This window comes from Eleutherodactylus coqui, chromosome 6 (genome assembly GCF_035609145.1).
Source record: "Eleutherodactylus coqui strain aEleCoq1 chromosome 6, aEleCoq1.hap1, whole genome shotgun sequence".
Taxonomy (NCBI): domain Eukaryota; kingdom Metazoa; phylum Chordata; class Amphibia; order Anura; family Eleutherodactylidae; genus Eleutherodactylus; species Eleutherodactylus coqui.
In genome coordinates this window covers 235885367-235909878 of record NC_089842.1, presented here as the reverse complement: position 1 = coordinate 235909878, position 24512 = coordinate 235885367, and the positions used below count along the sequence as shown (strand labels likewise).

The window sequence follows — 24512 nt, the reverse complement described above, 5'->3', positions numbered from 1 at the left end:
GGTCTCCTGTGCCGACCTGCGGGATATACGTGTGGGGCTCAAGCACTGACCTGCGGGATATACGTGTGGGGTCTCCTGCACTGACCTGCAGGATATACGTGTGGGGTCTCCTGTGCCGACCTGTGGAATATACGTGTGGGGTCTCCTGTGCCGACCTGTGGAATATACGTGTGGGGTCTCCTGCACTGATGTGTGGGATATACGTGTGGGGTCTCCTGCACTGACCTGCGGGATATACGTGTGGGGTCTCCTGCACTGACCTGCGGGATATACGTGTGGGGCTCCTGCACTGACCTGTGGGATATACATGTGGAGTCCTGCAATAACCTGCGGAATATACACGTGGGGTCTCCTGCGCTGAGCTGCAGCATATATGTGTGGAGTCTCCTGCAGTGAATGTGGATGTGATTTCTGCTGCAGTTGCTTGCTAGTTTGCATGGACAATTCTAGCCAGACGCTGCTGTTCGCAACCTTTAGGCCTCATGTCCACGGGGAAAATCAGGCCCGCCGCGGATTCTTCATGTAGAATCCATAGCGGGTCCCTCCTGCCCCGCGGACATGAGGCCTAAAAAGAAGAATAAACTCACCTGCTCCGGACGCTGCGGTTCTTCCCTTCTTTGCGGCCGGATCTTCTTTCTTCGGACCAGTGGATGTGCTCGGCACACCAGCGGCGTGCTGCGCGCACACGCCGGGCACATCCGCCCGGCCGCAGAAAGAAGATCCGGCCGCGAAGAAAGGAAGAACCGCATCGTCCGGAGCAGGTGAGTTTAATTCAGGCGCGGGTCTCCCGCGGATCCGGACGGCTTCCATAGGCTCCAATAGAAGCCTGCAGGAGCCGTCCCAGCGGGAAACCTGCACTAAAATGGAGCATGTCCAGATTTTTTCCCGCACGCAGATCCGCGCCTGACGGGAAAAATGACATCCGCAGGTATTTAACTACCTGCAGGTGTCCAATGCATCCATATGGGGCGCGGATCCGCGTGTGGGAGAAACGCAGCGGATTTTAATTCTTATTTTCGCCGTGGACATGAGGCCTTAAGCACCTGTGGGCGACCAGTGCTGTTCACTGTTGCTGGTAACGATTTTTTTCGGTTTTCCCAGTACATTAATAAACAGGCCCCAATGTCCCTATGACAAAACTGAAGTAGCAGGGCACAGAACAGGCAGCGTTGTACTAAGAACATAGCTAATGAGGCTTTCATCCAGATATATGGGCTGTTCTCCTTTAAAAGGGTTTTGCCACTTCTAGCTATATTGTCTAGCAAACAGCTCCATGCATTGCGCAGTGGCCTGGGTTGGTACTACAAGCTGAATCCTATTGAACTGAATGATACTCAGACTGCAGTACTAACCCAGACCACTGAGCAGTGTACAGAGCCGTCTGCATCCTGCAGCAAAACAGCTAGAAGTAGGACAAACCCTTAAAGAACCGGAACGCTGATTACCTGTATATTACAGCAGTTATAGAACCTCATGCGGTATATAGAAGACGTTCTTTCACTCAGGCACCATCAATCCACACAGAGAGAAATATTTCAAATGTCTTTCCTTTAATACAAAAGTCAGATGAGTAAACAGGACAATCGTCACACTTCTTCCAAAAATATAACTTTTTACCATGATTAAAAGACGACAACAACGTCCTAAAGGGGCCTCCGGTACTATCGAAGTAAAATGTAATCATCATGTGAGAAAAAGTTCTGCAACTTTAGAATATAGTTTGTGTTTCGGTTTCTCGCCACTTGAAGATCTCTGTTTGCTGTCAGTGAACGAAAAAGGCTAAAAACTCATACAGACTTTCGAACTGCGTGCGGACGACCGCCATTGCTGGGGTGAAAGGTTGGGTGGTACTACCTTGTGTTCTACAGTAAGGGTGTTGCTGATCTCTGTGATCTATAACAGATTGTTACCATCCCCCACTCACGCTACAGTTCAGCATACTGTTACTTACAGTCAGTTAGGTTGTCTTACATTTCCGAATAACCGCATATTACTTATCTAATAACAGGAACTTCTGCGGCAACTTCATCTCCAAGGCTATTTGTTAAAAAAAAAATATGTTTTTTTGTAAGCCTTTTGTCCACATCATACCCTGATCCCCATAACACTTGCCCCTGTCCCAATTGGATTTTTTTACACATTCACATCCTGCAAGCAGTGATCTACTTTGTTATGGTTCTTCACAGCTTGTAAGAACAAAAAGTTGCTGACCTTTTCCGTACATGACGGATATTCTTTAGTTTTCTCATAAGCCCGGAGAGCCCCTTTGAAGAGACAACTATGTAAAACAGATTATAACTACAAACAACATGAGGCGCTGGTGTCGTGACGACACGCACTTATTGTCGGAGGACACATTTAAATTAGTGACGAGGCTTTAGAGTCAAATTGACCCCTCTCCCCCATATAAACGTGCAGCTTCAGATAATAGTAATAACTAAAAAAAAAAACTAATTAACATAATATTTGCATATCAAGGCGGGATCAGCAGCTGGCGCTGTTGAGTGATGATGTTTGCACGATCCCGTTGGCAGCGCAGAGTTAAGCCATGCCACATGATGGTTTGGTTGAATGCAGTCGCATGCAGGCAGATCAGTTGGCGCTGGGGCCGAGATGCAGTGATGCCCACCATGCCTCCTCCTGGTACATCTCCGGGGTCCCGGGTGTCTCCTTGGGTCTTGTTTAGTATCCTCAGAGCATTGTCCGCAGACACTCTTTAGAAAGGAGGGGCCGACCGTCCGCTTCAAGAGCAACTGCTGAGTCGTCTACGTAGGAGAGCGACCGGTTTTGTTTTCTCGTCTTCCTGGTCACTTTCGCACTGTCTCTGAAAGGGTTAGATCCAGAATTGGCTATAATATGGCGATATTGGACAAAAAATATATTTTTAAATAAAATAGTTTTGTTACTGATTTTAACCCCTTAGTCAGAAACGCTCTATTCTCCTTAGGGAGAGCAACTATCTACCATAAACTAAGTGAGGAGACTCAAATGGCCACGCACGCTCCTCTGGGTAATATGCAAATAAGGGAGATGGAATGAATCCTCCACAGCGCCACCTATTGAAAGGCAGCATTCCTTCAAGTCAAAGTCAGACTTTTTATACAAGCCTTGTTACAATGACAGGGAATTAAAAGCAGAGCCAGACCCCATGTACAGACAGCTGATGAAGGGCAATAACCCTGAAACAGCTGTATGTACATGGAGTCTGGCTTTGCTTTTAATTCTATGGGTCAGTATGATTACTACCATACCAAACTTGTATAGTTTTTTTTTTTGCTGTAGTCCTTGTATTTTTTTTTTTATATTTAATTTTTTTAAATTATTTTTTGTGTCCATTTTCTGTGCACAATAACTTTTTTATTTTTGTAAACGATTGACTTTTTGATTGCTTTTTATTACATTTTTTCTTGGAGATAGGGTGACCAAAATAGTGCATTTGCGGCGTTCTTTATTTTTTTTTCATACCACGTTCACCGTGCGGGTAAAATATTGCATTAATTTGCTGGATCGGACTTTTACAGACGCAGCGATACCAAACCCGTATTTTTGATTTAATATTTAGATTTTTTTTTGCAAATATGGCAAAAGGTTTTTTTTTTAACTTTTATTACTTTTTTTTTTTAATAATTAGTAAAACTTTATTGATCTTATTTTTACACTTTCTTTTAGTCCTCCCAGAGGACCACAACTAGCGATGTTTTGATCACTCCTGCAGTATGATGTAATGCTATAGCATTACGTCATAGTGCGATTTGACAGGCAGTCTATCAAGCCCCCCACGGGTGTACAGTATTTAAGCACTGAACTTGGTTCCGGTTTTGTATTTATTTGCAGAGTTTGGTTCTGGTATTGTATCTATGTACTGAGGTTTTTTTTAGCTATATTTATGTGCTAAGTTTGGTTCTGGTGCTGTATTCACATGCTGAGCTTGGTTATGGTATTGTAACTTGTACTGAGGTTGGTACTGGTGCTATATTTATGTTATAAGATTGTCCTGGTGCTGTAATTTTGTACTGAGGTTGTTCCTGGTGTTGTATTAATGTTACAAGCTTGGTTGTGGTGTCATATCCATGTACTGAGGTTGGTTCTGGTGCTGTATTTATGCACAGAGTTTGATTCTAGTGCTGAATTTACATGCTGAGCTTGGTTCTGGTATTGTATCTATGTGCTAAGATTGGTTTGGCAGCTGTTTTTATGTTACGAGCTTGTTCTAGTGCTGTATTTATGCACAGAGCTTGGTTCTGGTATTGTATCTATGCACCGAGCATGGTTTTGGTACAGTATTTATGTTACAAGCTTGGTTGTGGTGTCGTATCTATGTACGGAGATTGGTTCTGGTGCTCTATTTATACACTGAGCTTTACTGGTTTGCGTATTCTTCTATCTTGCTATTTTCTGACAGGGTTGGGGAAGGGGAGCTGCCCACAAATTTCTGCACAGGGTGCCCTAAAACCTAAGGCCAGCACTATCTGGCATAGTCTGAAATCCACCTCCTACCTGCTTCGCCATGCTTTATACTGCAGCTCTGCTTGCTCATATAGGCTATTGTGTATAAGCACAACCCACCAGGAAGACAGAGTGGATTTCCTTTACAACAAGGATCGAATACAAGTAAATAACCAGCAAGAAAAGGACAATTATCAGGTATCCGTCACACATACTGGGCGTAATAATCCTCATGTAATGGGAGGAGCCAGGAGATCTGTATGAATATGGCGCCTATAATGTAGACTTACCAGCTCCTCCTCGTCTTTCGCAGGTTTACACAGCAGCTTCATTCGGCAGAGTCTGTTGCAGGCGGAGACCATGTTGTACGAGAGCTGCGGAGAATATTGCAATCAGTGATGTACGTCACAATACGGACATAGAACTAACCAGCGTAATCTGGATGTATCCGTTCTGCACCTTCCACTTCCGCCGTGCGTTAAACTTTTTGAAATTCTTTATATTGATGGACGATCGGCTGCGATTGGCCGCCTGCTTCCTGGTCAGCGGCTGCGTACAGAATGTGATTCATAGTGAGTGTATGAACATTGTAGAAATGCAGAGCTACATCGCCACCTGCTGGATCAGTGAGTGAACAACAGCCACGTGGGAAAAAAAATAAAAAATCACACTGTTTGCCTTATTCTGTAATCGCACTAAAGCAACATCATACCGGTTATTTTTGTTCTTTTGTTTTAGGTGTTTTATTTCATTTTTTGTCACACGCTTTATAACCTTGTTAACCCATTAATGACCGGCCTGTTTTAGGCCCTAAAGACCAACAAAGTTTTCTGCTCTTTTTCATTCCTAGAGCCATAGTTCTACTTTTAGTGCCATTATTTTGGGGTACATACAATGTATACATTTTTGGGGGGGTAGCAGGGGGAATGGGAAAAAAAATGCTGCCACTGTTTTTTGGATTTCTTTTTTGTGGCATTCAGCATGCAGAACTACTAATTCTCTGGTCTTCATTTATTCCATTTTTGGGAACTTATAACATTTTGATCACTTTTTATTCCATTTTTTTCTGGAGGGAAGAGGAACGAAATCGTCAATTTTGACAAGGTTTTTCCATTTTTAGGGCACTCACCGTGCGGTATAAATAATATGGTTATATAATAAATAACCGTATTTGTCAAACTATTAGACGCCCCCCCCCCCCCCCCCTGGTTTAGGCAACAGGAGAAAATATTTCAGCCTAATTTAAACATCCCTGGGGGTCCAATAAGGCGGAGGGGCTCTAGTATAGAAGAGGGGGTTAACAGTGAACAGTCGGCTCCTATTATTCCTACTGTGTCCATTCAAACAATGGCGCAAGCACATAAGTTACCATTGTAGACATACACAGCACTGCTGCACACACATACACAACACACATGGCTCTGCAGCATACACAACTCTACTACAACATGTGCACAACACAGCTCTGCTGCATATATGCACACACATACAGCTCTGCTACATACATACACTCAGCTTGGTGCATGTACACACACTGCTCATACAGCTCTGCTGCATGCACAGACACAGCTCTGATATATGTGTATACCCACACTCACACATCTTATTCAGCTCTGCTACATACATAAACAAGCATAGCTGTTACAGGTCTGCTATATGCACACACACACAGCTCATACAGCTCTGCTACATGCAAACACGGGTCATATAGCTCTGCTACATGCAAACATAGCTCATACAACTCTGCTACATTCACACACACACAGCTCATACAGCTCTGCTACATGCACACACACAAAGCTCATACAGCTCTGCTACATGCACACACACACAGCTCATACAGCTCTGCTACATGCACACACACACAGCTCATACAGCTCTGCTACATGTACACACACACAGCTCATACAGCTCTGCTACATGCACACACACAACTCATACAGCTCTGCTACATGCACACACACACAGCTCATACAGCTCTGCTACATGCACACACACACAGCTCATACAGCTCTGCTACATGTACACACACACACACCTGCAGCTGGCATGTTAAACACTAAGTCCCCACATACAAGTGTAGTAACACATGACCTCTCTAGCGGCTTCCTGGTCACATGGTTATGACATCTACATATCTGCTGCTACTGTAAGACCCTTGATCTTTGCTAGTGTCTCTCCCTGTGTGTACAGAGAAGGATCTGCAGCCCAGGGAAGATGTAAGTGATCTGCTGGAGGGGATTGGGCAGGAGAGGGAGGACTGTGCAGCCGCAGTATGTGTGGCTGCAGAGTTCTCCCCATGATCCATCAGGGGGCTCTGGATCTGTCAAACCCCCCTGCCTCTGAACGATAAGGTGTATATGCTTTGCTGAAAACTACATCTTATAGTCAGAAAAACTATAGTCTATTAATTCAGCGGATCAGTACAATTATGTTGATACCGAATTTATAAAATAATATTTATGTTTTACTGCTTTCGCACATTTTTTTTTTACGTTTTTTTTTCTATCACTGCATTCACGGACCTAATAGTTCTTCGCATCACGCGGGCTGTCAGAGGGGATTTTTTTTGCGGAATGAGTTGTACTCTAATTGTAACATTATGCGATTTGTATGATTTTTGATCACTTTCTATTCTACTTTTGTGTCAGGAGAGACATGCAAAATTAGCTATTTTGGCCAGAAGTTTTATGTCCTTTTTTTACAGCGTTCACTGTGCAGTTCAAATAATGCGATAACACTTTTTTGGGGGTCATTCAGAACACAAAGGTATCAATAATGTGATTTTTTTTTTTTTTCTTGATTTGTTGGGTTTTGGCTTCTTTAGGCCGCTTTTGTCGCGATGTGACAGTGCTACAAATGTATGTGAAGCCCATACTTTCCACTGGGTTCTTCCACACGGGCCATGTTTTGTAGCCTGCTACATTGTGAGAATACAAAATCGTGGCATGTTTTATACAGCCGCAATGCGCAATTTTTTTTTTTTGGAGCCCATGTTTCCATGTGGTTGTCGTGCGATGCAACTTTTACAATAGGAATCCCTCTGTTGTTAAACTAAGCCTTAGCTGCAGAAAAACTTTTTCAAAAAAAAAAAAAGCTCCAGCGTGTCTCCCCTGAAGCTCCCCGTGAGTTGCTTGAAGTTTTCCAGCAGAGCTTCCTGGTCGGGACTTTAAAAATCCACATCTCCAGGAAGCTCTGCCTCTGATTGGTTTCCAAGCATGCAGCTCAGCCAATTAGAGCCAGCGTGTGAGGAACCAATTACAGCCATTCATTGAATTATTGAATGGCTGTGATTGGTTAATCGAGAGCTGCAGTGATTGGCTGAGACGCGGCACTCAAGAACCAATCAAAGCCAGCACTTCCTGGAGGCGGGGATTTATGCACCCCTGACCAGGAAGTGGTGGCTGAAGACTGCAGACAAGTGCGCTGGAGCTTCGAGAGGAGAAGCTCTGTTAGGTGATGTTGTTTTTTTTTAAAATTTTAAATGCAGCTAGGGCTTATTTTTGGGATAGGGCTTAGATTTTAAGCCTCCCTGAAAATCCTGACAAAAGAGCGCTACTAAATCACGATATCACCACAAAAAAATGAAGCGATATCACATAGTAATCGCGGGAACAGCTGCGATATCCCTGCTATTTTCTTGCGCCAATATCACTGTCGCACGTGTAAAGGAGCCCTTATTCTGATGTGCCGTAAAAAGTTACATGCATGTAAAAAGACGTATTGGCGATCACAAAGGATTTACTAAATCTTTGCAGTTCCCTCTCCTTTCCAGCAGGTGGCGTAGATTAACCAGATTTTTTCTACAGACAACATTTCAGAGAGTTGCACTAACCTTAATCCAGGGGTGAATGAGACATTCCACCGCCGTCATTCTCTCCCTACGGGTACCAAAGGAGGATGTGAATGAAAAGCTGCACCAGGATGACGCCTGCCTTTAAGAAGCACATGTATAACGCCCACCGGAGGTGCGACATTCACTGTACATTGGGGCACATTTATGACTCTGTCTAAAAAAGACACTCTCTTTGCTGCACATAGCAGCCAATCAGAGCGCTCCTTTCATTTTGTAAGAACATGGTGAGAAATTAAAGCTGCGCTGTGATTGGTTGTTGCAAAGACAGTCTCTCTTTTAGACAGTTTCATAAATCTTCCCTTATGTATTTAAATCCCTAAGCATTTTCGAGACCTCTGCTTGCTGTTAGTGACTAGAAATGACTGTTCATCCCCAGGCTGAAGATCGCTGCAGCTGTGTAATCAGGACAGATCTTCAGCCCGCATGTAAAATAGGAATGTTTCAATTCATTGACAGCAATCAGAGATGTAGCTCAGGGTTAAAAGGGAACCTCACTCTTACAATGTAATCTACAATAAACCTCAAAAGTGCTGCTAATGAGATTTCCTTATCACGGTTTGGTTCTATAAACCAAATAGGGGGACACACAATCACCAACCCCCCCCCACCCCCCACTCCCCGCCTCTCTGGTTTATAAAATCAGTGGGGGTCTCAGCTGTCTTATGAATGGGGAATAACTAGATTTAAGGATAACTTCTTTAAAGGGGTATCCACAAATTAGCCTTGCTGGGCTGTCCTTTGGATAAGCAATTAAAAGGATATTCCCATTTCAGACTTTTAAGGCATATCCACGGATATGCCAAAATGTCTGATCGGACCAGCAGCTATCTTGAATTTGGGCACCCACCACCCCCAGTCACCCTGAATGTGGTGGCCAAAGGTGTTTGGGAGGAGAAAACTAGCTAAGTATCTGCAAAGTGCTGTTTTCACACTTCTCATAGAAGTCAATGGGAGTTACACAGTCAGCTCAGCTGCTTCAGCACCTCATATTCAGCGTTGTCGCACAGTCAGCTCAGCTGCTTCAACACCTCATAATCAGCAGTGTCGCACAGTGAGCTCAGCTGCTCCAGCACCTCATGATCAGCGGCATCGCACAGTGAGCTCAGCTGCTTCGGCACCTCATGATCAGCGGCGTCGCACAGTCAGCTCAGCTGCTTCGGCACCTCATGATCAGCGGCGTCGCACAGTGAGCTCAGCTGCTTCAGCACCTCAAGATCAGCAGTGTCGCACAGTGAGCTCAGCTGCTCCAGCACCTCATGATCAGCGGCGTCGCACAGTGAGCTCAGCTGCTCCAGCACCTCATGATCAGCGGCGTCGCACAGTGAGCTCAGCTGCTTCGGCACCTCATGATCAGTGGCGTCGCACAGTGAGCTCAGCTGCTTCAGCACCTCATAATCAGCAGTGTCGCACAGTGAGCTCAGCTGCTACAGCACCTCATGATCAGCGGCGTCGCACAGTCAGCTCAGCTGCTTCGGCACCTCATGATCAGCGGCGTCGCACAGTGAGCTCAGCTGCTTCGGCACCTCATGATCAGCGGTTTCACACAGTCAGCTCAGCTGTTTTGGCACCTCATAATCAGCGGTGTTGCAATCTCGAACACACCGCCAGAGGTTCAGGTTGGGTCCCTATTACTACTAGAGCCACTGTTACTATTGGGGGCACTACTGAGGGACACAAGTGCCACTGGGGCCACTACAGGGGGCACTATTACTAATGGGGCCATTATGGGAGACACTATTACTGCTGACACCACAACTGGGACACTGTTACTTTTGGGGCCACTACTGAGGACACTATTAATATTGGGGCCACTAACGATTGGTGGATAAGAAATGATAAACCACACCCCTAACCACGCCCTCTTTTTCTTGCCAAATAGGTGGTAACCCTACTCAGCGCTCCAATAAGTACAGCGGCCCCTCATTCTTCATCCCCAGGACGCCACTTATTTCCCATTGATGCTCCATCTTGAGATTAGACCATCAATATAAAATCTACGCTTTATGTCTCGGTCTGTGGCAGCGGCAGCTGGTACAGGCGGCAATGATGTGGCTGTGGCCCCTATGAGCCCGGCCTACCTGGGGTCTTTAACTAGCAGCTGCTGGATGAATTCTTTGGCCATGTCACTGGTGTCCTTGAAGTAGCGGTCATCAAACTCGTAGTTACCGGACACCACGTTTGTCAGCGTCTCTGGGTCGGTTTCACCTTGAAATGGCGATAAACCGCTAAGTCTGCGGAAAAGAGAGAACATTGGTGTTACCACACTGAAGGCCTATATATACTATATATATATATATACTGTGGTATATCCCCTATAAGGCCACCTATAAACTGCATATTGTACATCCAAGGCCGCCACAAACCATCCAATCACATGCAAGCATCCAAGATTCTGCCTCATCCATCTGACTTGTCTTCCCTGGTGATCTCTGACTATAGGGACGGGCACAGATGGGTGCCTTCAGGTGGCCGCTAACAAGTAACTTCCTGCTCGAGGAGTAAAGAGCCGTGTGTAGGAGATTATAGGGTGTTTTATAGGTTCATTGAGTGCGCCAAATTTGGTTGAAAAAAAATACAGCATGATTTTTTTCCAGTAAAATGACAGACCCCACTACAGAACCCGACAGACCCCACTACAGAACCCGACAGACCCCACTACAGAACCCGACAGACCCCACTACAGAACCCGACAGACCCCACTACAGAACCCGACAGACCCCATTACAGAACCCGACAGACCCCACTACAGAACCCGACAGACCCCACTACAGAACCCGACAGACCCCACTACAGAACCCGACAGACCCCATTACAGAACCCGACAGACCCCACTACAGAACCCGACAGACCCCACTACAGAACCCGACAGACCCCACTACAGAACCCGACAGACCCCATTACAGAACCCGACAGACCCCACTACAGAACCCGACAGACCCCACTACAGAACCCGACAGACCCCACTACAGAACCCGACAGACCCCACTACAGAACCCGACAGACCCCATTACAGAACCCGACAGACCCCACTACAGAACCCGACAGACCCCATTATACACTCATTGTCAGAACACTCCGGCCCCCAGAAGTTGGTGCTTTGCTGTGAAACTCGTCCTGCGGTTCCATATCAGGCCCTAAAACTGGTTCCCCCCTTGGCCTATAAGAGGCTCTCGGGGGCCCCTTGTGTGTAGTGACCTCTTCTTCCGCTTGTGTAGAGCTTATTGACCACTAGACGCCTCTACGACGCAGAGAAGAGATTTCACCCCGTTACCAGAGTTTGAGAGGGGCGCATTATTGGGATGTGAGGAGCTGGATGGTCGTATTAATGAATTGTCCCCCACCGGGCCATTCTGACCAGGCTGTTAGGAGGTGTTGGGACCAGTGGATGTGTGAGGGCACACAGGGTGACCGGGCTCAGGATGCTCCCTACAGACCACCAGTAGAGAAGAGCATCTGACCAGACTGTTAGGTGGTGTTGGGACCAGTGGATGTGTGAGGGCACACAAGGTGACAGGGCTTAGGACGCCCCCGACAGACCACCAGTAGAGAGGAGCGCCTGACCAGACTGTTAGGTGGTGTTGGGACCAGTGGATGTGTAAAGGCACACATGGTGACCGGGCTCAGGACACCTCCTACAGACTACCAGTAGAGAGGAGCGTCTGATCGCTCGACAAGCACAAACTGCTATGTTGTCCACCAACTAGAGACAGGGGGCACCATCGTTACACCCCTGTGTGTGTCAGAACTATTGCCAGCACTTGGTTGTAGGACATTTGGTCCCGACGCCTCTGTTTGCAGTAATGTTGTGAACGTTGAAACTGGATGCTACAGAGGGGAACCGGGTTGTCTTCAGTGATAAATCCAGGTTTAGTTTGGCCGCTGACGACGGCCGTGTTCGTGTCTGGGGACCTCGGGGTGTACCTGCTTTAGCTGTGGAGCGGCACACTGCCCCCTGCTGGTGTGATGGTCTGGGGGGCCATCTCATATGACAATCGGTCACCCCTAGTAGTGGTACGAGGGACAATGACCGCTCAGCAATATGTTCAGGACATCCTGCAGCCACATGTGTTCCTCTCATGGTGGCCTCCAGCAGGATAATGCTCGGCCGCACACACAACGCATGATTATGAAACCGATGATTTTCAATGGTTTTATACTCATTTGCGGTTTTTACTCTCAAGCCACACAAAGAAAAGTTTGCGTATCGCTCATTGCTTTCAATGGGGCCGGCGGTAGCAGCGCCAGCCCCATTGAAAACATAGGGAGTATATCATGGACTTCTGCCACAGCTGTGACAGCTATGACAGGGGATTCCTTCATCCCTGCAGGGACCGTGGGGATGAGGGAATCCTCTGCCATAGCTGTCACAGCTGTGGCAGAAGTCCGCAATGCTATCCCATTGCTTTCAATGGGGCCAGTGCTGCTGCGGCCCCATTGAAAGCAGTGGGTTGCAGGCACCCCCGGAGCGATGATTTTCTAGGAAGAGCTTGAAATATAGGCCCTTCCCTGAAAATCATCCGTAGCTGAAAAAAAAAGTTTCAAAAATTTTTTTTTACTCACCTAGAAAAGCCTTCCCACTCTTCTCTTCGGCCCCAGCAGTCGTCTTCTGTCTTCTGGAGACCGGGGATTGAAAAATCCCCGCCCCCAGAAAGCGCTGGTCTGATTGACTGAGCACTCAGCCAATCACAGGCAGAGCTCAGCCATTCATTGAAGACAGAAGATGACTGCCGATGCCGGAGAGAAGAGCCGGAAGGCACTTCTAGGTGAGTATACTTTTTTTTTTTTCAGCTAGGAATGATTTTCAGGGAAGGGCTTATATTTAAAGCCTTACACTGAAAATCATCGCTCCGGGGGTGCCTGCAACCCACTGCTTTCAATGGGGCCGCAGCAGCAATAGGATAGCATCGCAGACTTCTGCCACAGCTGACACAGCTATGGCAGAGGATTCCTTCATCCCCGCGGAAGGCACTTCTAGGTGAGTATACATTTTTTTTTTTCAGCTAGGAATGATTTTCAGGGAAGGGCTTATATTTAAAGCCCTACACTGAAAATCATCGCTCCGGGGGTGCCTGCAACCCACTGCTTTCAATGGGGCCGCAGCAGCAATAGGATAGCATCGCAGACTTCTGCCACAGCTGACACAGCTATGGCAGAGGATTCCTTCATCCCCATGGGGATGAAGGAATTCCCTGCCAAAGCTGTCACAGCTGTGGCAGAAGTCTTCGATGTACTCCCTGCTGCTGCCGCTGGCCCCATTGAAAATAATGAGCGATATTGCAGTGTTTTCTTAGCATTGCAAGGCTTGCGTTTTCACTCGCTCTTGCATCACAAGAAAACATATCGCTAGTGGGTAGGCGCCCTAAGCCCTAGCTGCAGGAAAAAAAAATACATCACCCAAGAGGCGCTGTCATCTCCGGCGCGGATCTTCCCTGAAGCTCCCTGGCACTTGTTTGAAGTCTTCTGCCAGCCCTTCCTGGATTGGAGGATCAAAATCCCCGCCTCCAGGAAGGGCTGGCTGTGATTGGTTGACGAGCTCCGTGGCTCAGCCAGTCAGAGCCAGTGCTCGATGAACCAATCACAGCCATTCAATGAATGAATGCATGGTTGGGAGTGGTTCATCGAGTGCCGGCAATGATTGGTTGACGAGCTCCGTGGCTCCAGCCCTTCCTGGAGGTGGGGATTTTGATCCTCCAATCCATGAAAGGCTGGTAGAAGACTGAAGACAAGTGCGGAGGTGAAGAGGAGACCCACTCCAGAGCTGACAGCGCTTCTTGGGTGATGTATTATTATTTTCTTACTGCAGCTAGGGCTTATTTTCAGGGTAGGTCTTATATTTCAAGCTCTCCCACACCCCCACAGCCCTCTAGACCCCTTTTCCCGAAAAACTTTTCAGGTGGTGCTATAAAGTCGCGTGCCTTTGTAGAGCCACAGAAGCACGGGCCACCAATGCGATATCGCTTTGATTTTCTAGCGGTGATATCGCCTCATCTGTGTGAAGGAGGCCTTATGTTGTGTATCGCAATGGTTCGGACAACCTACAGCTAGTAGGAATAGCTGCAAGGTGGCCCCACTGTATGGGCAGTATGTGGAGGATAATATGCTGTGGGCACCATTAATCAGTACAACCCAGCGGCATCACTAGCTCAGGACTATGTTGCGGTTACAACCAGTGTTGGGTTGGGGGCGTGGCCATGCTATTTGGGGGTGGAGCATAAACTAAAAAAAATGTACAGCAAGATATGCTTCTATGCTTCCATGACTGAGGCTAGAAATATATGGTGTGTGAGTGTAAGTCTCATGATACAGTACTTACAGTATATACGTAATAACTCCGATACTCCTGTAAAACAAGAACATACACAATAAGAATGATAAAACATTAGGAGACTATCAAAATAAAAAAAAACTAAAAGTAGACTCATGTTGTAGGTGGGACCAACAGAAGTAGGCAAGGTCAACCGAACTTTAGTTGGTAGGTGGGGCTTAGGAAGTTAGTATAGAAAGCGTGTAAAATTGTGGCACTGGCCCTTTAAATTATTCTGTGTTTCCCCCCTCTTGAGTTTAACCATGTAGTCATGACAAAGGCGTAGCGCCACCTCGATGTTACACAGCCACACTGCCTTTATAATAAAATGATTATCCACTGCGGCTGCTCCCGGGGCCCTGAGCCAGCAGTACAGCGGGTGCTCCATCTTGCATCACCCCTAATTCAGCCACAGTGAGCCAATTGAGTGCAGTGTTCCCTGGCATCTACCTGGGTGCTGACACCAGACCCGTTTGATCAAACAGACCCCTGACCCAACCAGCCAATCAGGATTTCTCTCTGTAGAGTGTATGGCCAATCCGCCAATCAAAAAATATTGGGGGCTGTAAAATAAAGTTCCCTCCCCCACAGATACTACTTAAAGGTAAACTAAACCAGAGGTAATAAATGGAAGGCCTTAACTGAAGAGCGTGAGAGAAGTTCTTCTTCTCCCTATGACAACACTCCATGTTCTGGAGGTTCAGTCTTGTATAATGTGATGTCTACTGGGATACTAACACGCTGTGATGATGGTATAACTCAAAGCGAAGACTTACCACATATCAGTCAGCGGTCCTAGAGGTTCATAGTTTATAACTTCCGGAGCTGTGCAACAAACAAAAAATTGTGGAATTAGTTTGGCCTTTCATTTGTCTATACATCTCATGTCTATACCCCAAAACAGTGACCATGCTCAGTAACTACCGTATCAATATAAACCTGAACACATTACGCAGACCTGCTGCAGCATTAAATATTGTACAAGAGCAAGTCCAATCAGATTTATTCATTTATAAAGCCCCGCCCACGAGGAGCTTCTCACAGATGGCAGGTTATAGCCCTAATATGGCAGCTTTAGGGTACTGTCACCCATTACAATCACTGATTGGAGTCACTAGACACTTGTAAAATAATCAGCAGTGCAGGAGGGTTATATAAACTGAATGGCCACTTCATTAGAGTCCCGGCCCACGCACGATTGACCCTTCCCTGGAAATTATCACTGTGACCCCGGAGTGCAGCATAAAATCACAAGTTTTCTGTGGATCAGTTTCAGTGTGAATCCGCATTAAATGGGATCTGACTGAGTGACTTCCAACAAGGCCGGGTCATCGGTGCTAGACTAGCCAGGATTTTATTGCCAACCGCCGGGGGTTTCCTCATGTAACAATATGAAGAGTATAGAGAGAATGGTGCGATCGAGGAAAAACATTCAGCAAAAGGGGATCCTGTGGACAGAAACTCCTCATCACTGAAAGGGGTCAGAGGAGGATGTCAGGAATCGTTCTGAAGTGTTGCAGTCACATAAACTGAGGCCAATTACAAATCTGGTGCTCCAACCAACATGTCCAAATACACAACTTTTTGTTCCTTATCACAGACAGGCTATGAGAACAGACGACCAGATCTAGCCCCAGAAGCAGGAAGATGAGACTCCAGCGGGCAAAAATTGTACCACTGAGCAGTAGAGAAGGTTACTAGATGGGGGTCTCTAATAAAGTGGCCTTCAGTGTACAGATATAGAGAGCGCGGTACTTGCACATTACCAATATATTGAGGCGTCCCGCATAGGCTCTTAAATACAGCTCCATCTTCAAATTTTTGGGCTAATCCAAAATCGATGATTTTAATCCTGGGGTGCGGCACGTCCTTCTCTAGCAGCATAACATTTTCAGGCTGAAAAGAGGATGGAGGCAATTAAAAGAAAGTATTATCTCTGAGTATATAAAATCCTTCCTCCTGATGCATGATGGGACTAATGATCAGTATGTACCGCTAGGAAAGTCACTGTGGCTGCTGCCGTCATAATATTCTATGCAGTCTCCTTATGGCCACCAGGTGGCGCTGTCTTCTCACAATGCAAACTATCATATATGAATTTTAAAGTGACCTTCCAACAAATTTGTGACAAATTCTGTTGGATTCTGTCCCGAGACAGAAGAGGGAGGAGGGTATATTACTTGCAGTTATTGCCATCCCTCTGATCCGCAGGTTTTCCGCCTGTTTTTGGCTGTCCAAGATAGCTGCAGCAATTTTCTAGCTACTAATCACACACTGTGCACTGCTCTGATTGGTCAGCACTGATCACATGACAAGCTCTGGCCAATCAGAAAGCAAGTGTTATGCATTGCGACTCTAACACTAGCAATGTACCATGAGGATTAGGTAGTCTGGAGATCGCGTCATCTCCGTCTTGGACGGCCAAAATGGGACCTGGAACTGGTGAATCGGAGGGACGGCAAAGAAATACAATTATAGGTAATAGAACTGTGAAATCTTGTGACTACAAAATCAGCGCATGCATAGATCCCCTCCGTGATTCTGCCTGCAGAAGGGACAGCTTATCTGCGCATGCGCTGGTATCTGAACGCACGGCACAGGCGCGAGACTTCACAGCAAAGTCAGAGGAGGCTAGAAGCAGGCTTTCCACATTAGAAAAAAGTATCGAGCAGCGCCCCCTTAATGGAGTTTTCTGGACTGCTTCTATTGATGACCTAGGATCAGGATAGGTCATCAATAGTTGATCAGTTGGGGTCTGCCACTAAGGATCCCGGCTGATCAGCTGAGGACAATAAAGTTTTGCATTTACTGACAGTATATCACAGAATCCAAGAAATTACAACCCCTTGCAAGGGAGATAAGTAGTCGTACAGCAAAAAGTAATCATGAATCACAGAAGTTACTATTATGCATTATTAGAAAAAAAACATAACTTTTCTTAAATAATTAAACAAAAATATCCAGGAGGGAGAGACCAAAGAAAAGATAGAAAAAAGTTTAGATTGAAAAAAGAAAGGCTCTAAAAAAACATCCCATAGTGCCCTATGGTATCCCGAAGCAAGCAGGAGCACCCGTCCTGAAAAGGGCGACCCCACGCTAAAACCTGACACTATATATACCTAATAAACCATAGTGTTGGAAAGATTAGATTTATAGTGAGACTCTGTGAAAGATAGTCTTTCAAGTTCATGAGAGACCACTTTCACAAGCAAGTCAATAATATCACCATAGCTCACTGGTGGCATCTTGGGACTTTTTGGAAGACACATACCTAAGGGCCTTTGGAGGGATCTTCTGCACTTTAACTCAATAGAGAGGTGACGACTCCCAACTCCATACATCGTCTCCCATCATTAAAGTGTAGACTTTTCCCACTTAAGAAAGATGTGATTATCTCTGATCCAATCGCAATCCTTGAAATGAATACCAGGGATAAATGAAAGACCTTTACGTAGAAGAGATTTCTTAGGCTCAGACAGTTGATGTTTAGAAGGGTTAAAGGGGTTGTCCAGGATTAGAGACATGTCTGCTTTCTTCAAAACACAGCGCCACCCTTGTCCGTGAGTCGTCTGGTATTGCAACTCAGCTCCCATTCACTACAATGGAGTTGAGCTGCAATACTAGTCACAATCCTATGGATGAAGATGGCGCTGTGTTTGGAATATATATTTCTAACTATGGACAACCCCTTTAATAATAGACATCCCTGAGTTGCTTGTTTGAAGTGGTCCCCGAGTCCCCCCGAGAGCTCCCCTCTAAAAAAGATGTTTGATGAGTAATTGATGGGTGAAACGCGTAGGATGATTCAGATGCATGGACCACATATGAGTGTCAGATTATCACATGGAGTGTACTATGGGCATATGGGAATATTGTTCCTGCCTCATAACAAGGCCATCCTGAAATGTTGGAAATAATTAGCATAGTGGTTGGTTCTACTCTGCGTATATTTTCAGCTATTCTCTTACGGTACATCTAATAAGACCTTTGATATTATTTCTGGTCCTCTTGGCTTGTTTTTTCTATTTTTGTTTTACTTTTTCTTTTTTTTTTGTCCCTTAAGCTAGAGTTTATTAGGGATATACAGAGTGAGATTGCAGCACAGGAACACCCTTTTCAGGGCGGGTGCTCCGGCTTTTTAAAGGGATACCGTAGGGCACTATATGATGTTTTTCAGGGCCTCCCCTTTTCAATATAAACCTTTTTCTATGTTTTCCTTGTTCTCTCTCCTGGATATTTTTTACATAGTTATGCTTAGTTATGTTTTATATCATTCACTGGTAGCAAGCAGAAATCTATAAAACTGCGAGACGATGAAATGCAAAAGTAAATTAGAAAATTGCAGAACTTTTCATTAACCAAAAAACTGAAAAAACCCTTTTAAAAATATTTGAGATAAATGGTAGAAAAGAGGAAAAAGTCCAAACTAGAAAGGAAGTAGCAGCGGCAAACAGCCAAGAACATCTTACCTTCAGGTCAAAGTGCGCAATGTTCTTGGAATGCATATAAGCTACTCCTTTCAGTATCTGCTCCAGGAACACGATGGCGTCCTCCTCGGACAGCGCTTCCTTCTCCGCTATGAAATCAAATAGTTCCCCTCCTCTTATCCTACAAACACAATGGAGGATGGCGAGGTCAGAAACGCCAATGATCAGCATGTAACATGAACTACCATCCTGGTGATAACGGGATACTGACCTCTCCGGAGCTGGGCTGAGAAAAAGTATGTGCCCCCTTGTACTTCTCACATTTTTTTGACCCACAAAAGAGGAGGTCTGTTATAGATAACCCATTGGATATATTTGGGGATATGGACGTAATAAAAGTTGGGGAAGGGTGGGGGGGGGGGACTTTGGCCTCTTCCATCTATTAGCTGCCAAGTCCATTTCTTAATCTGGAGGATTCAGTATTGATGGCTTATCCTTAGTTTTGAACGTCAAAATTTGATAGGTGGGGGTTCAACTTCTGGGACCCCAACGAATAAGCAGTGAAGCTGAGCTGCAGTACCAGACACAGCCATAAGCTTATGTATGGCACTGTGGCTGTGTAAATTAAAAAGGAGACCCTCATCCTGCTGTTCAGTAGGAGTCAGAGACCCACCAATGACCCATCATAAGCAAGGGCCATCAATATTTAAAGGGGACCTGTGCTCATGTCAGCAGGGTCCTTTGCATAACTGCAGCCCGCCGACTCCAACAACATCTTCCTTTTGTCAAGTCTGATGTCACCCACTGACAGTGAGGACCACCCACTTGACACATTTAAGAGTGCCAAGAGTCAAAACTAAAAAGAGCCGCTACAGGAAAAGAGTCTGTGGGGCCACAGATGCAAAGCTATGCAGCCGGCCCGTTGACTTTATGACATACACAATGACATCATGAAGGGGGTGAATACTTCTGCAATGGCTCAGATGAGGCAGGGCTGCGTAGAGCTCCATTTAAGAGCCCCATTGAAGTCATTTGAGCCCTGCTGGTATAGTAGAGCTCAGAAGAGACTCGCAGAAAAGTCTCAAGATGAGACAATCCGATTCCACAGAGCCAATGTTCTACCGCCAGATTTTATATATTTATGTCAAATAACTAATTTGTCAGGAGGCCCGCAGCACGATGACATCAGCGACACCGTTTATTATGTAAATAGCACAGTTTCAGGTTTTTTTCAATAATTCTAATGATAAATGGCCACCCAAACCGCAAGCAGCTGTGTACACAAGGGGCCGCCCGCCAGGGTTTACCTCCCGGCCGCACGCTGGAGCTGTCCAGTAGAAGAGATGCTAGCCGGGCGTCAGGCGACCTGACATGCACAGCTGGAGTGTAATAAGATAGAAGTCATGTAAACAGCCGTGTCCGCTCTCTCCATGGAGAATACATACACAACACACGCCAGATATCCACACAAGTCGGAAAGAATGACGAGATTCTGCCTGTTGGATCTGTAGACCCCAACTAGACTCCTTCAAGATATATTTAAAGTGAAAGCAGCCAATATCCACCCTAAAAGATATTTTTTTGCACAGCCATTAGGGGGAGCTCATAGTACTAAATAAGGGGAAAAGAGTCTGCAGTAAGCTCATGGGCTCCCTCTAGTGGTGGATGCATACAGACAGAATTTTACTATTTAGCTTTAGGTAGGGGATTTGAAGCTTTGTATTAAAAAAATACTGAGCTGTAATCACTATAAAAGAGGTGCTAAAGGGGTTGCACCACAATTGCAAACTATCCCCTATCCCCAGGATAGGAAGTAAGTTGCTGATTGGTGGGGGTCACACCCATGCCTCACATTTTTGAACAACGTAAAGAGGGACAACTGTAGTAGTGCACCACAACAAATTATTTTGACAGGCCATGCTCCTTTATCACATAATAGTGCCCTTCAGTTACCCCCTCACAGTAATAGTGGCCCTCAGAGGCCACATTAGTAATAGTGACCCTGTTGGTGGCCCCAGTAGTAATAATGTCCGCCATAGTGGCCTCAGAAGCAATAGTGCCCCCCCCCCTTAGTAGCTTCAGTAGTAATAGTGACCCCAATGGTGCCCCCACTATTAAAAGTGTCCCCGACAATGGCACCAATAGTATTAGTGACCAAGCCGCACTGAAATTGACATGCCACGCGGAGTTCAAAGATGCGACATGCCAATTCTTTCCCTATTTCCGCGGGGGCCTCCAAAATCTGCAGTGAAAGGCCACGGGTTTTGGAGCTGTATTTTTCCCGTGGAAATCTTGCGGTATTTCCGTGCTGTCATTCTGCGAGATTTCGGTCCCGTGTGACCCCAGCCTTATTGTGGCCCAAGTAGTAATAGTGTATCTCTTAGTGGCTCCAGTAGTAATAGTGTTTTACATAGTAGCCCCAGTCATAATAATAACCCCCCCTAGTGGCCATAGTAATAATCGCAAGCCCCATGATGGCCAGAGTAGTGAGCCCCATAATGGCCCCAGTAGTAATAGCGACCCCAATTAGTAGCCAAGTCTTAGTGACTCCCAAAGTGGACCTATAGCTATCCAATGAGCATTTCCCCCTTACAAGTGCATGCTTTACATCAAGGCCTATTGGAGTAAGGTGGGTAGGTGCCATATTGCTACAGGGAAAGGATATAGCTGCGCCACTGTGCGACTTCAACACCAAACAAACAACATCCATCTACAGTCACAAGCTTAAAAAGACAGAATCTGCTTACAGTTCCATTTAACCCTTCGTGACACGCATACGACTCTTTACGTCCTAAGTGCACATACATAGCCGTCTACAGCACGTGTGATCTATAGAGCGGGTGTCCGCTGCCTCTGACAGCCAACACCCATCTGCAACAGCCACGATCGGAGAGAACACTGATCGTGGCTGTTAACCATTTAGATGCTGCTGTCAGTTATGACAGCAGCATCTCAATGGCCTGATTGGGATTTAAATGTCCCAAACGGGATCGCAGGGAAACCATTCGGGTATCATGGCGGCCTGGGGACTTCTGAAGGCTGCCATGACCATTTGCCTATTGAAGAGTGGCCTGTGGCACGTCTAATAGACAGCCTGTTAGAATACAGTATAGTGCAATATATACAGTGTAAGCAATCAAACGATCGCAAGTTCAAGTCTGTGGAGATCGCCCCGCCAAAGACGAGCCCTCGCACATCTCAGTGACAGGAAAACAAAAAAAGCTATGTGGGGGGGGTCAAAAAATGGCAGCAAAGAGTAATTTTTAAAAAAGCGGTGAGAACGCTGATCCCCATTGTTTAACGAAGGGGTTAAAAGTCGCCCCTTTCCCGGGGGAGTCATTCTACAAGGCGGTCGGTATCAGCAGAGGGTTGAGTACTTACAGCTCCAGGATCAGCACCATCTCGGCTTTGCAGGCGAAGACGTCATGTAGCCTCATGATATTGGGGTGCTCCAGCTGCTGCAGGATGAAGACCTCCCGCTCCACCTGCTCGCGGTCCAGGCCCAGGCGGCTGCCCTTGCACTTGCGGGTCTTTATGAACTTCCCAGCGTAGAAGGTTCCGGTAGTTTTCTCTCTACATTTCTTCACCTCTCCGAAGTGACCGCTGTGAAAGCAAGAAGACTTGTGATGGACTAAAGAAAGGAAGAGCGATGGGGCTTCTGCCGGGTGACGGGGGTCCCACAGCAAAAGGTGCGCGGTACGCAGGGAACAGACTGATGGCAATGGCTTCATTCACGTTTTATTCGCCCGCTCTATTTTCCTCAGGCACATATTACTAATTACACTAATTGTCCAATTAAATAATTGGGAGCGCAGTTGTGTTTTTTTTTGCACGCACAAAATGTGCAGTAAAACAAAGACATGCGCGCCAATTGTGCAAATGCATCTAAATGTATCTAAACCTATCATGTGTGATACTGCCGGGTGGGCTGGCGTATCTAAGCCTACCATATTGGATACTGCCTGATGAGCTGGTGTGTCTAAGTTTATCATGTGGGATACTGCCCGATGAGCTGGTGTATCCAAGCCTATCATGTGGGATACTGCCTGATGAGCTGGTGTATCAAAGCCTATCATGTGGGATACTAACTGATGAACTGGTGTATCCAAGCCTATCATTTGGGATACTGCCTGATGAACTGGTGTATCTAAGCCTATCATGTGGGATACTGCCTGATGAACTGGTGTATCTAAGCCCATCATGTGGTATACTGCCTGATGAGCTGGTGTATCTAAGCCCATCATGTGGGATACTGCCTGATGAGCTGGTGTATCTAAGCCAATCATGTGGGATACTGCCTGATGAGCTGGTGTATCTAAGCCAATCATGTGGGATACTGCCTGATGAGCTCGTGTATCTAAGTTTATCATGTGGGATCCTGCCCGATGAGCTGGTGTATCCAAGCCTACCATATTGGATACTGCCTGATGAGCTGGTGTGTCTAGGTTTATCATGTGGGATACTGCCTCATGAGCTGGTGTATCTAAGCCTATAAAGTGGGATACTGCCTGATGAGCTGGTGTATCTAAGTTTATCATGTGGGATACTGCCTGATGAGCTGGTGTATCTAAGTTTATCATGTGGGATACTGCCCGATGAGCTGGTGTATCTAAGCCTATAAAGTGGGATACTGCCTGATGAGCTGGTGTGTCTAAGTTTATCATGTGGGATACTGCCCGATGAGCTGGTGTATCTAAGCCTATAAAGTGGGATACTGCCTGATGAGCTGGTGTATCTAAGTTTATCATGTGGGATACTGCCCGATGAGCTGGTGTATCCAAGCCTATCATGTGGGATACTGCCTGATGAACTGGTGTACCTAAGCCTATCATGTGGGATACTGCCTGATGAGCTGGTGTATCTAAGCCTATCATTTGGGATACTGCCTAATGAACTGGTGTACCTAAGCCTATCATGTGGGATACTGCCTGATGAGCTGGTGTATCTAAGCCTATCATGTGGGATACTGCCTGATGAACTGGTGTATCTAAGCCCATCATGTGGTATACTGCCTGAAGAACTAGTGTATCTAAGCCCATCATGTGGGATACTGCCTGATGAGCTGGTGTATCTAAACCTATCATGTGGGATACTGCCTGATGAACTGGTGTATCTAAGCTTATCATGTGGGATACTGCCTGATGAGCTGGTGCATCTAAGTTTATCATGTCGGATAATGCCTCATGAGCTGGTGTATCTAAGCCTATCATGTGGGATACTGCCTGATGAGCTGGTGTATCTAAGCCTATCATGTGGGATACTGTCTTAGGAGTTGGCGTATCTAAGCCTATCATGGGTCGCCTCCTTGTCTGTACATGACGATGGGGCGGCCATCTTGTCTGAGACACAGTTAAGAGCGTTTGGAGATGCACATAAAAACATAACTTATGGGCCATAGACGCAGTGAACAGGAGGGAACCCAGTGACTTCTATGGGAGAGTATTGTGGGCAAGCACTGTGATCTGTGCAGGGAGCAGGA

General features: G+C 46.1%; 1 protein-coding gene across 7 annotated transcripts in view; it reads right to left on the bottom strand.

Annotated features, from left to right (window-relative positions):
• Positions 1-1531: 1531 nt before the first annotated feature.
• LOC136633421 (death-associated protein kinase 2-like) overlaps positions 1532-24512 on the bottom strand; it is a 704757-nt gene continuing 681776 nt past the window's right edge. For 6 of the 7 annotated variants that reach the window (XM_066609143.1, XM_066609139.1, XM_066609146.1 and 3 more), the window contains 10 exons: positions 22415-22636; positions 19076-19214; positions 16373-16502; positions 15383-15431; positions 14616-14642; positions 10381-10533; positions 8282-8327; positions 4906-4995; positions 4737-4820; positions 1532-2824 (listed from right to left, as the gene is read on the bottom strand). In XM_066609143.1, coding sequence (XP_066465240.1) covers positions 2744-2824; positions 4737-4820; positions 4906-4995; positions 8282-8327; positions 10381-10533; positions 14616-14642; positions 15383-15431; positions 16373-16502; positions 19076-19214; positions 22415-22636 — 1021 coding nt within the window. In that variant the 3' untranslated portion in view covers positions 1532-2743. Of the gene's footprint in view, positions 2850-4736; positions 4821-4905; positions 4996-8281; positions 8328-10380; positions 10534-14615; positions 14643-15382; positions 15432-16372; positions 16503-19075; positions 19215-22414; positions 22637-24512 lie in introns of all 7 variants that reach the window. The other variant, XM_066609145.1, reaches the window with a different exon arrangement.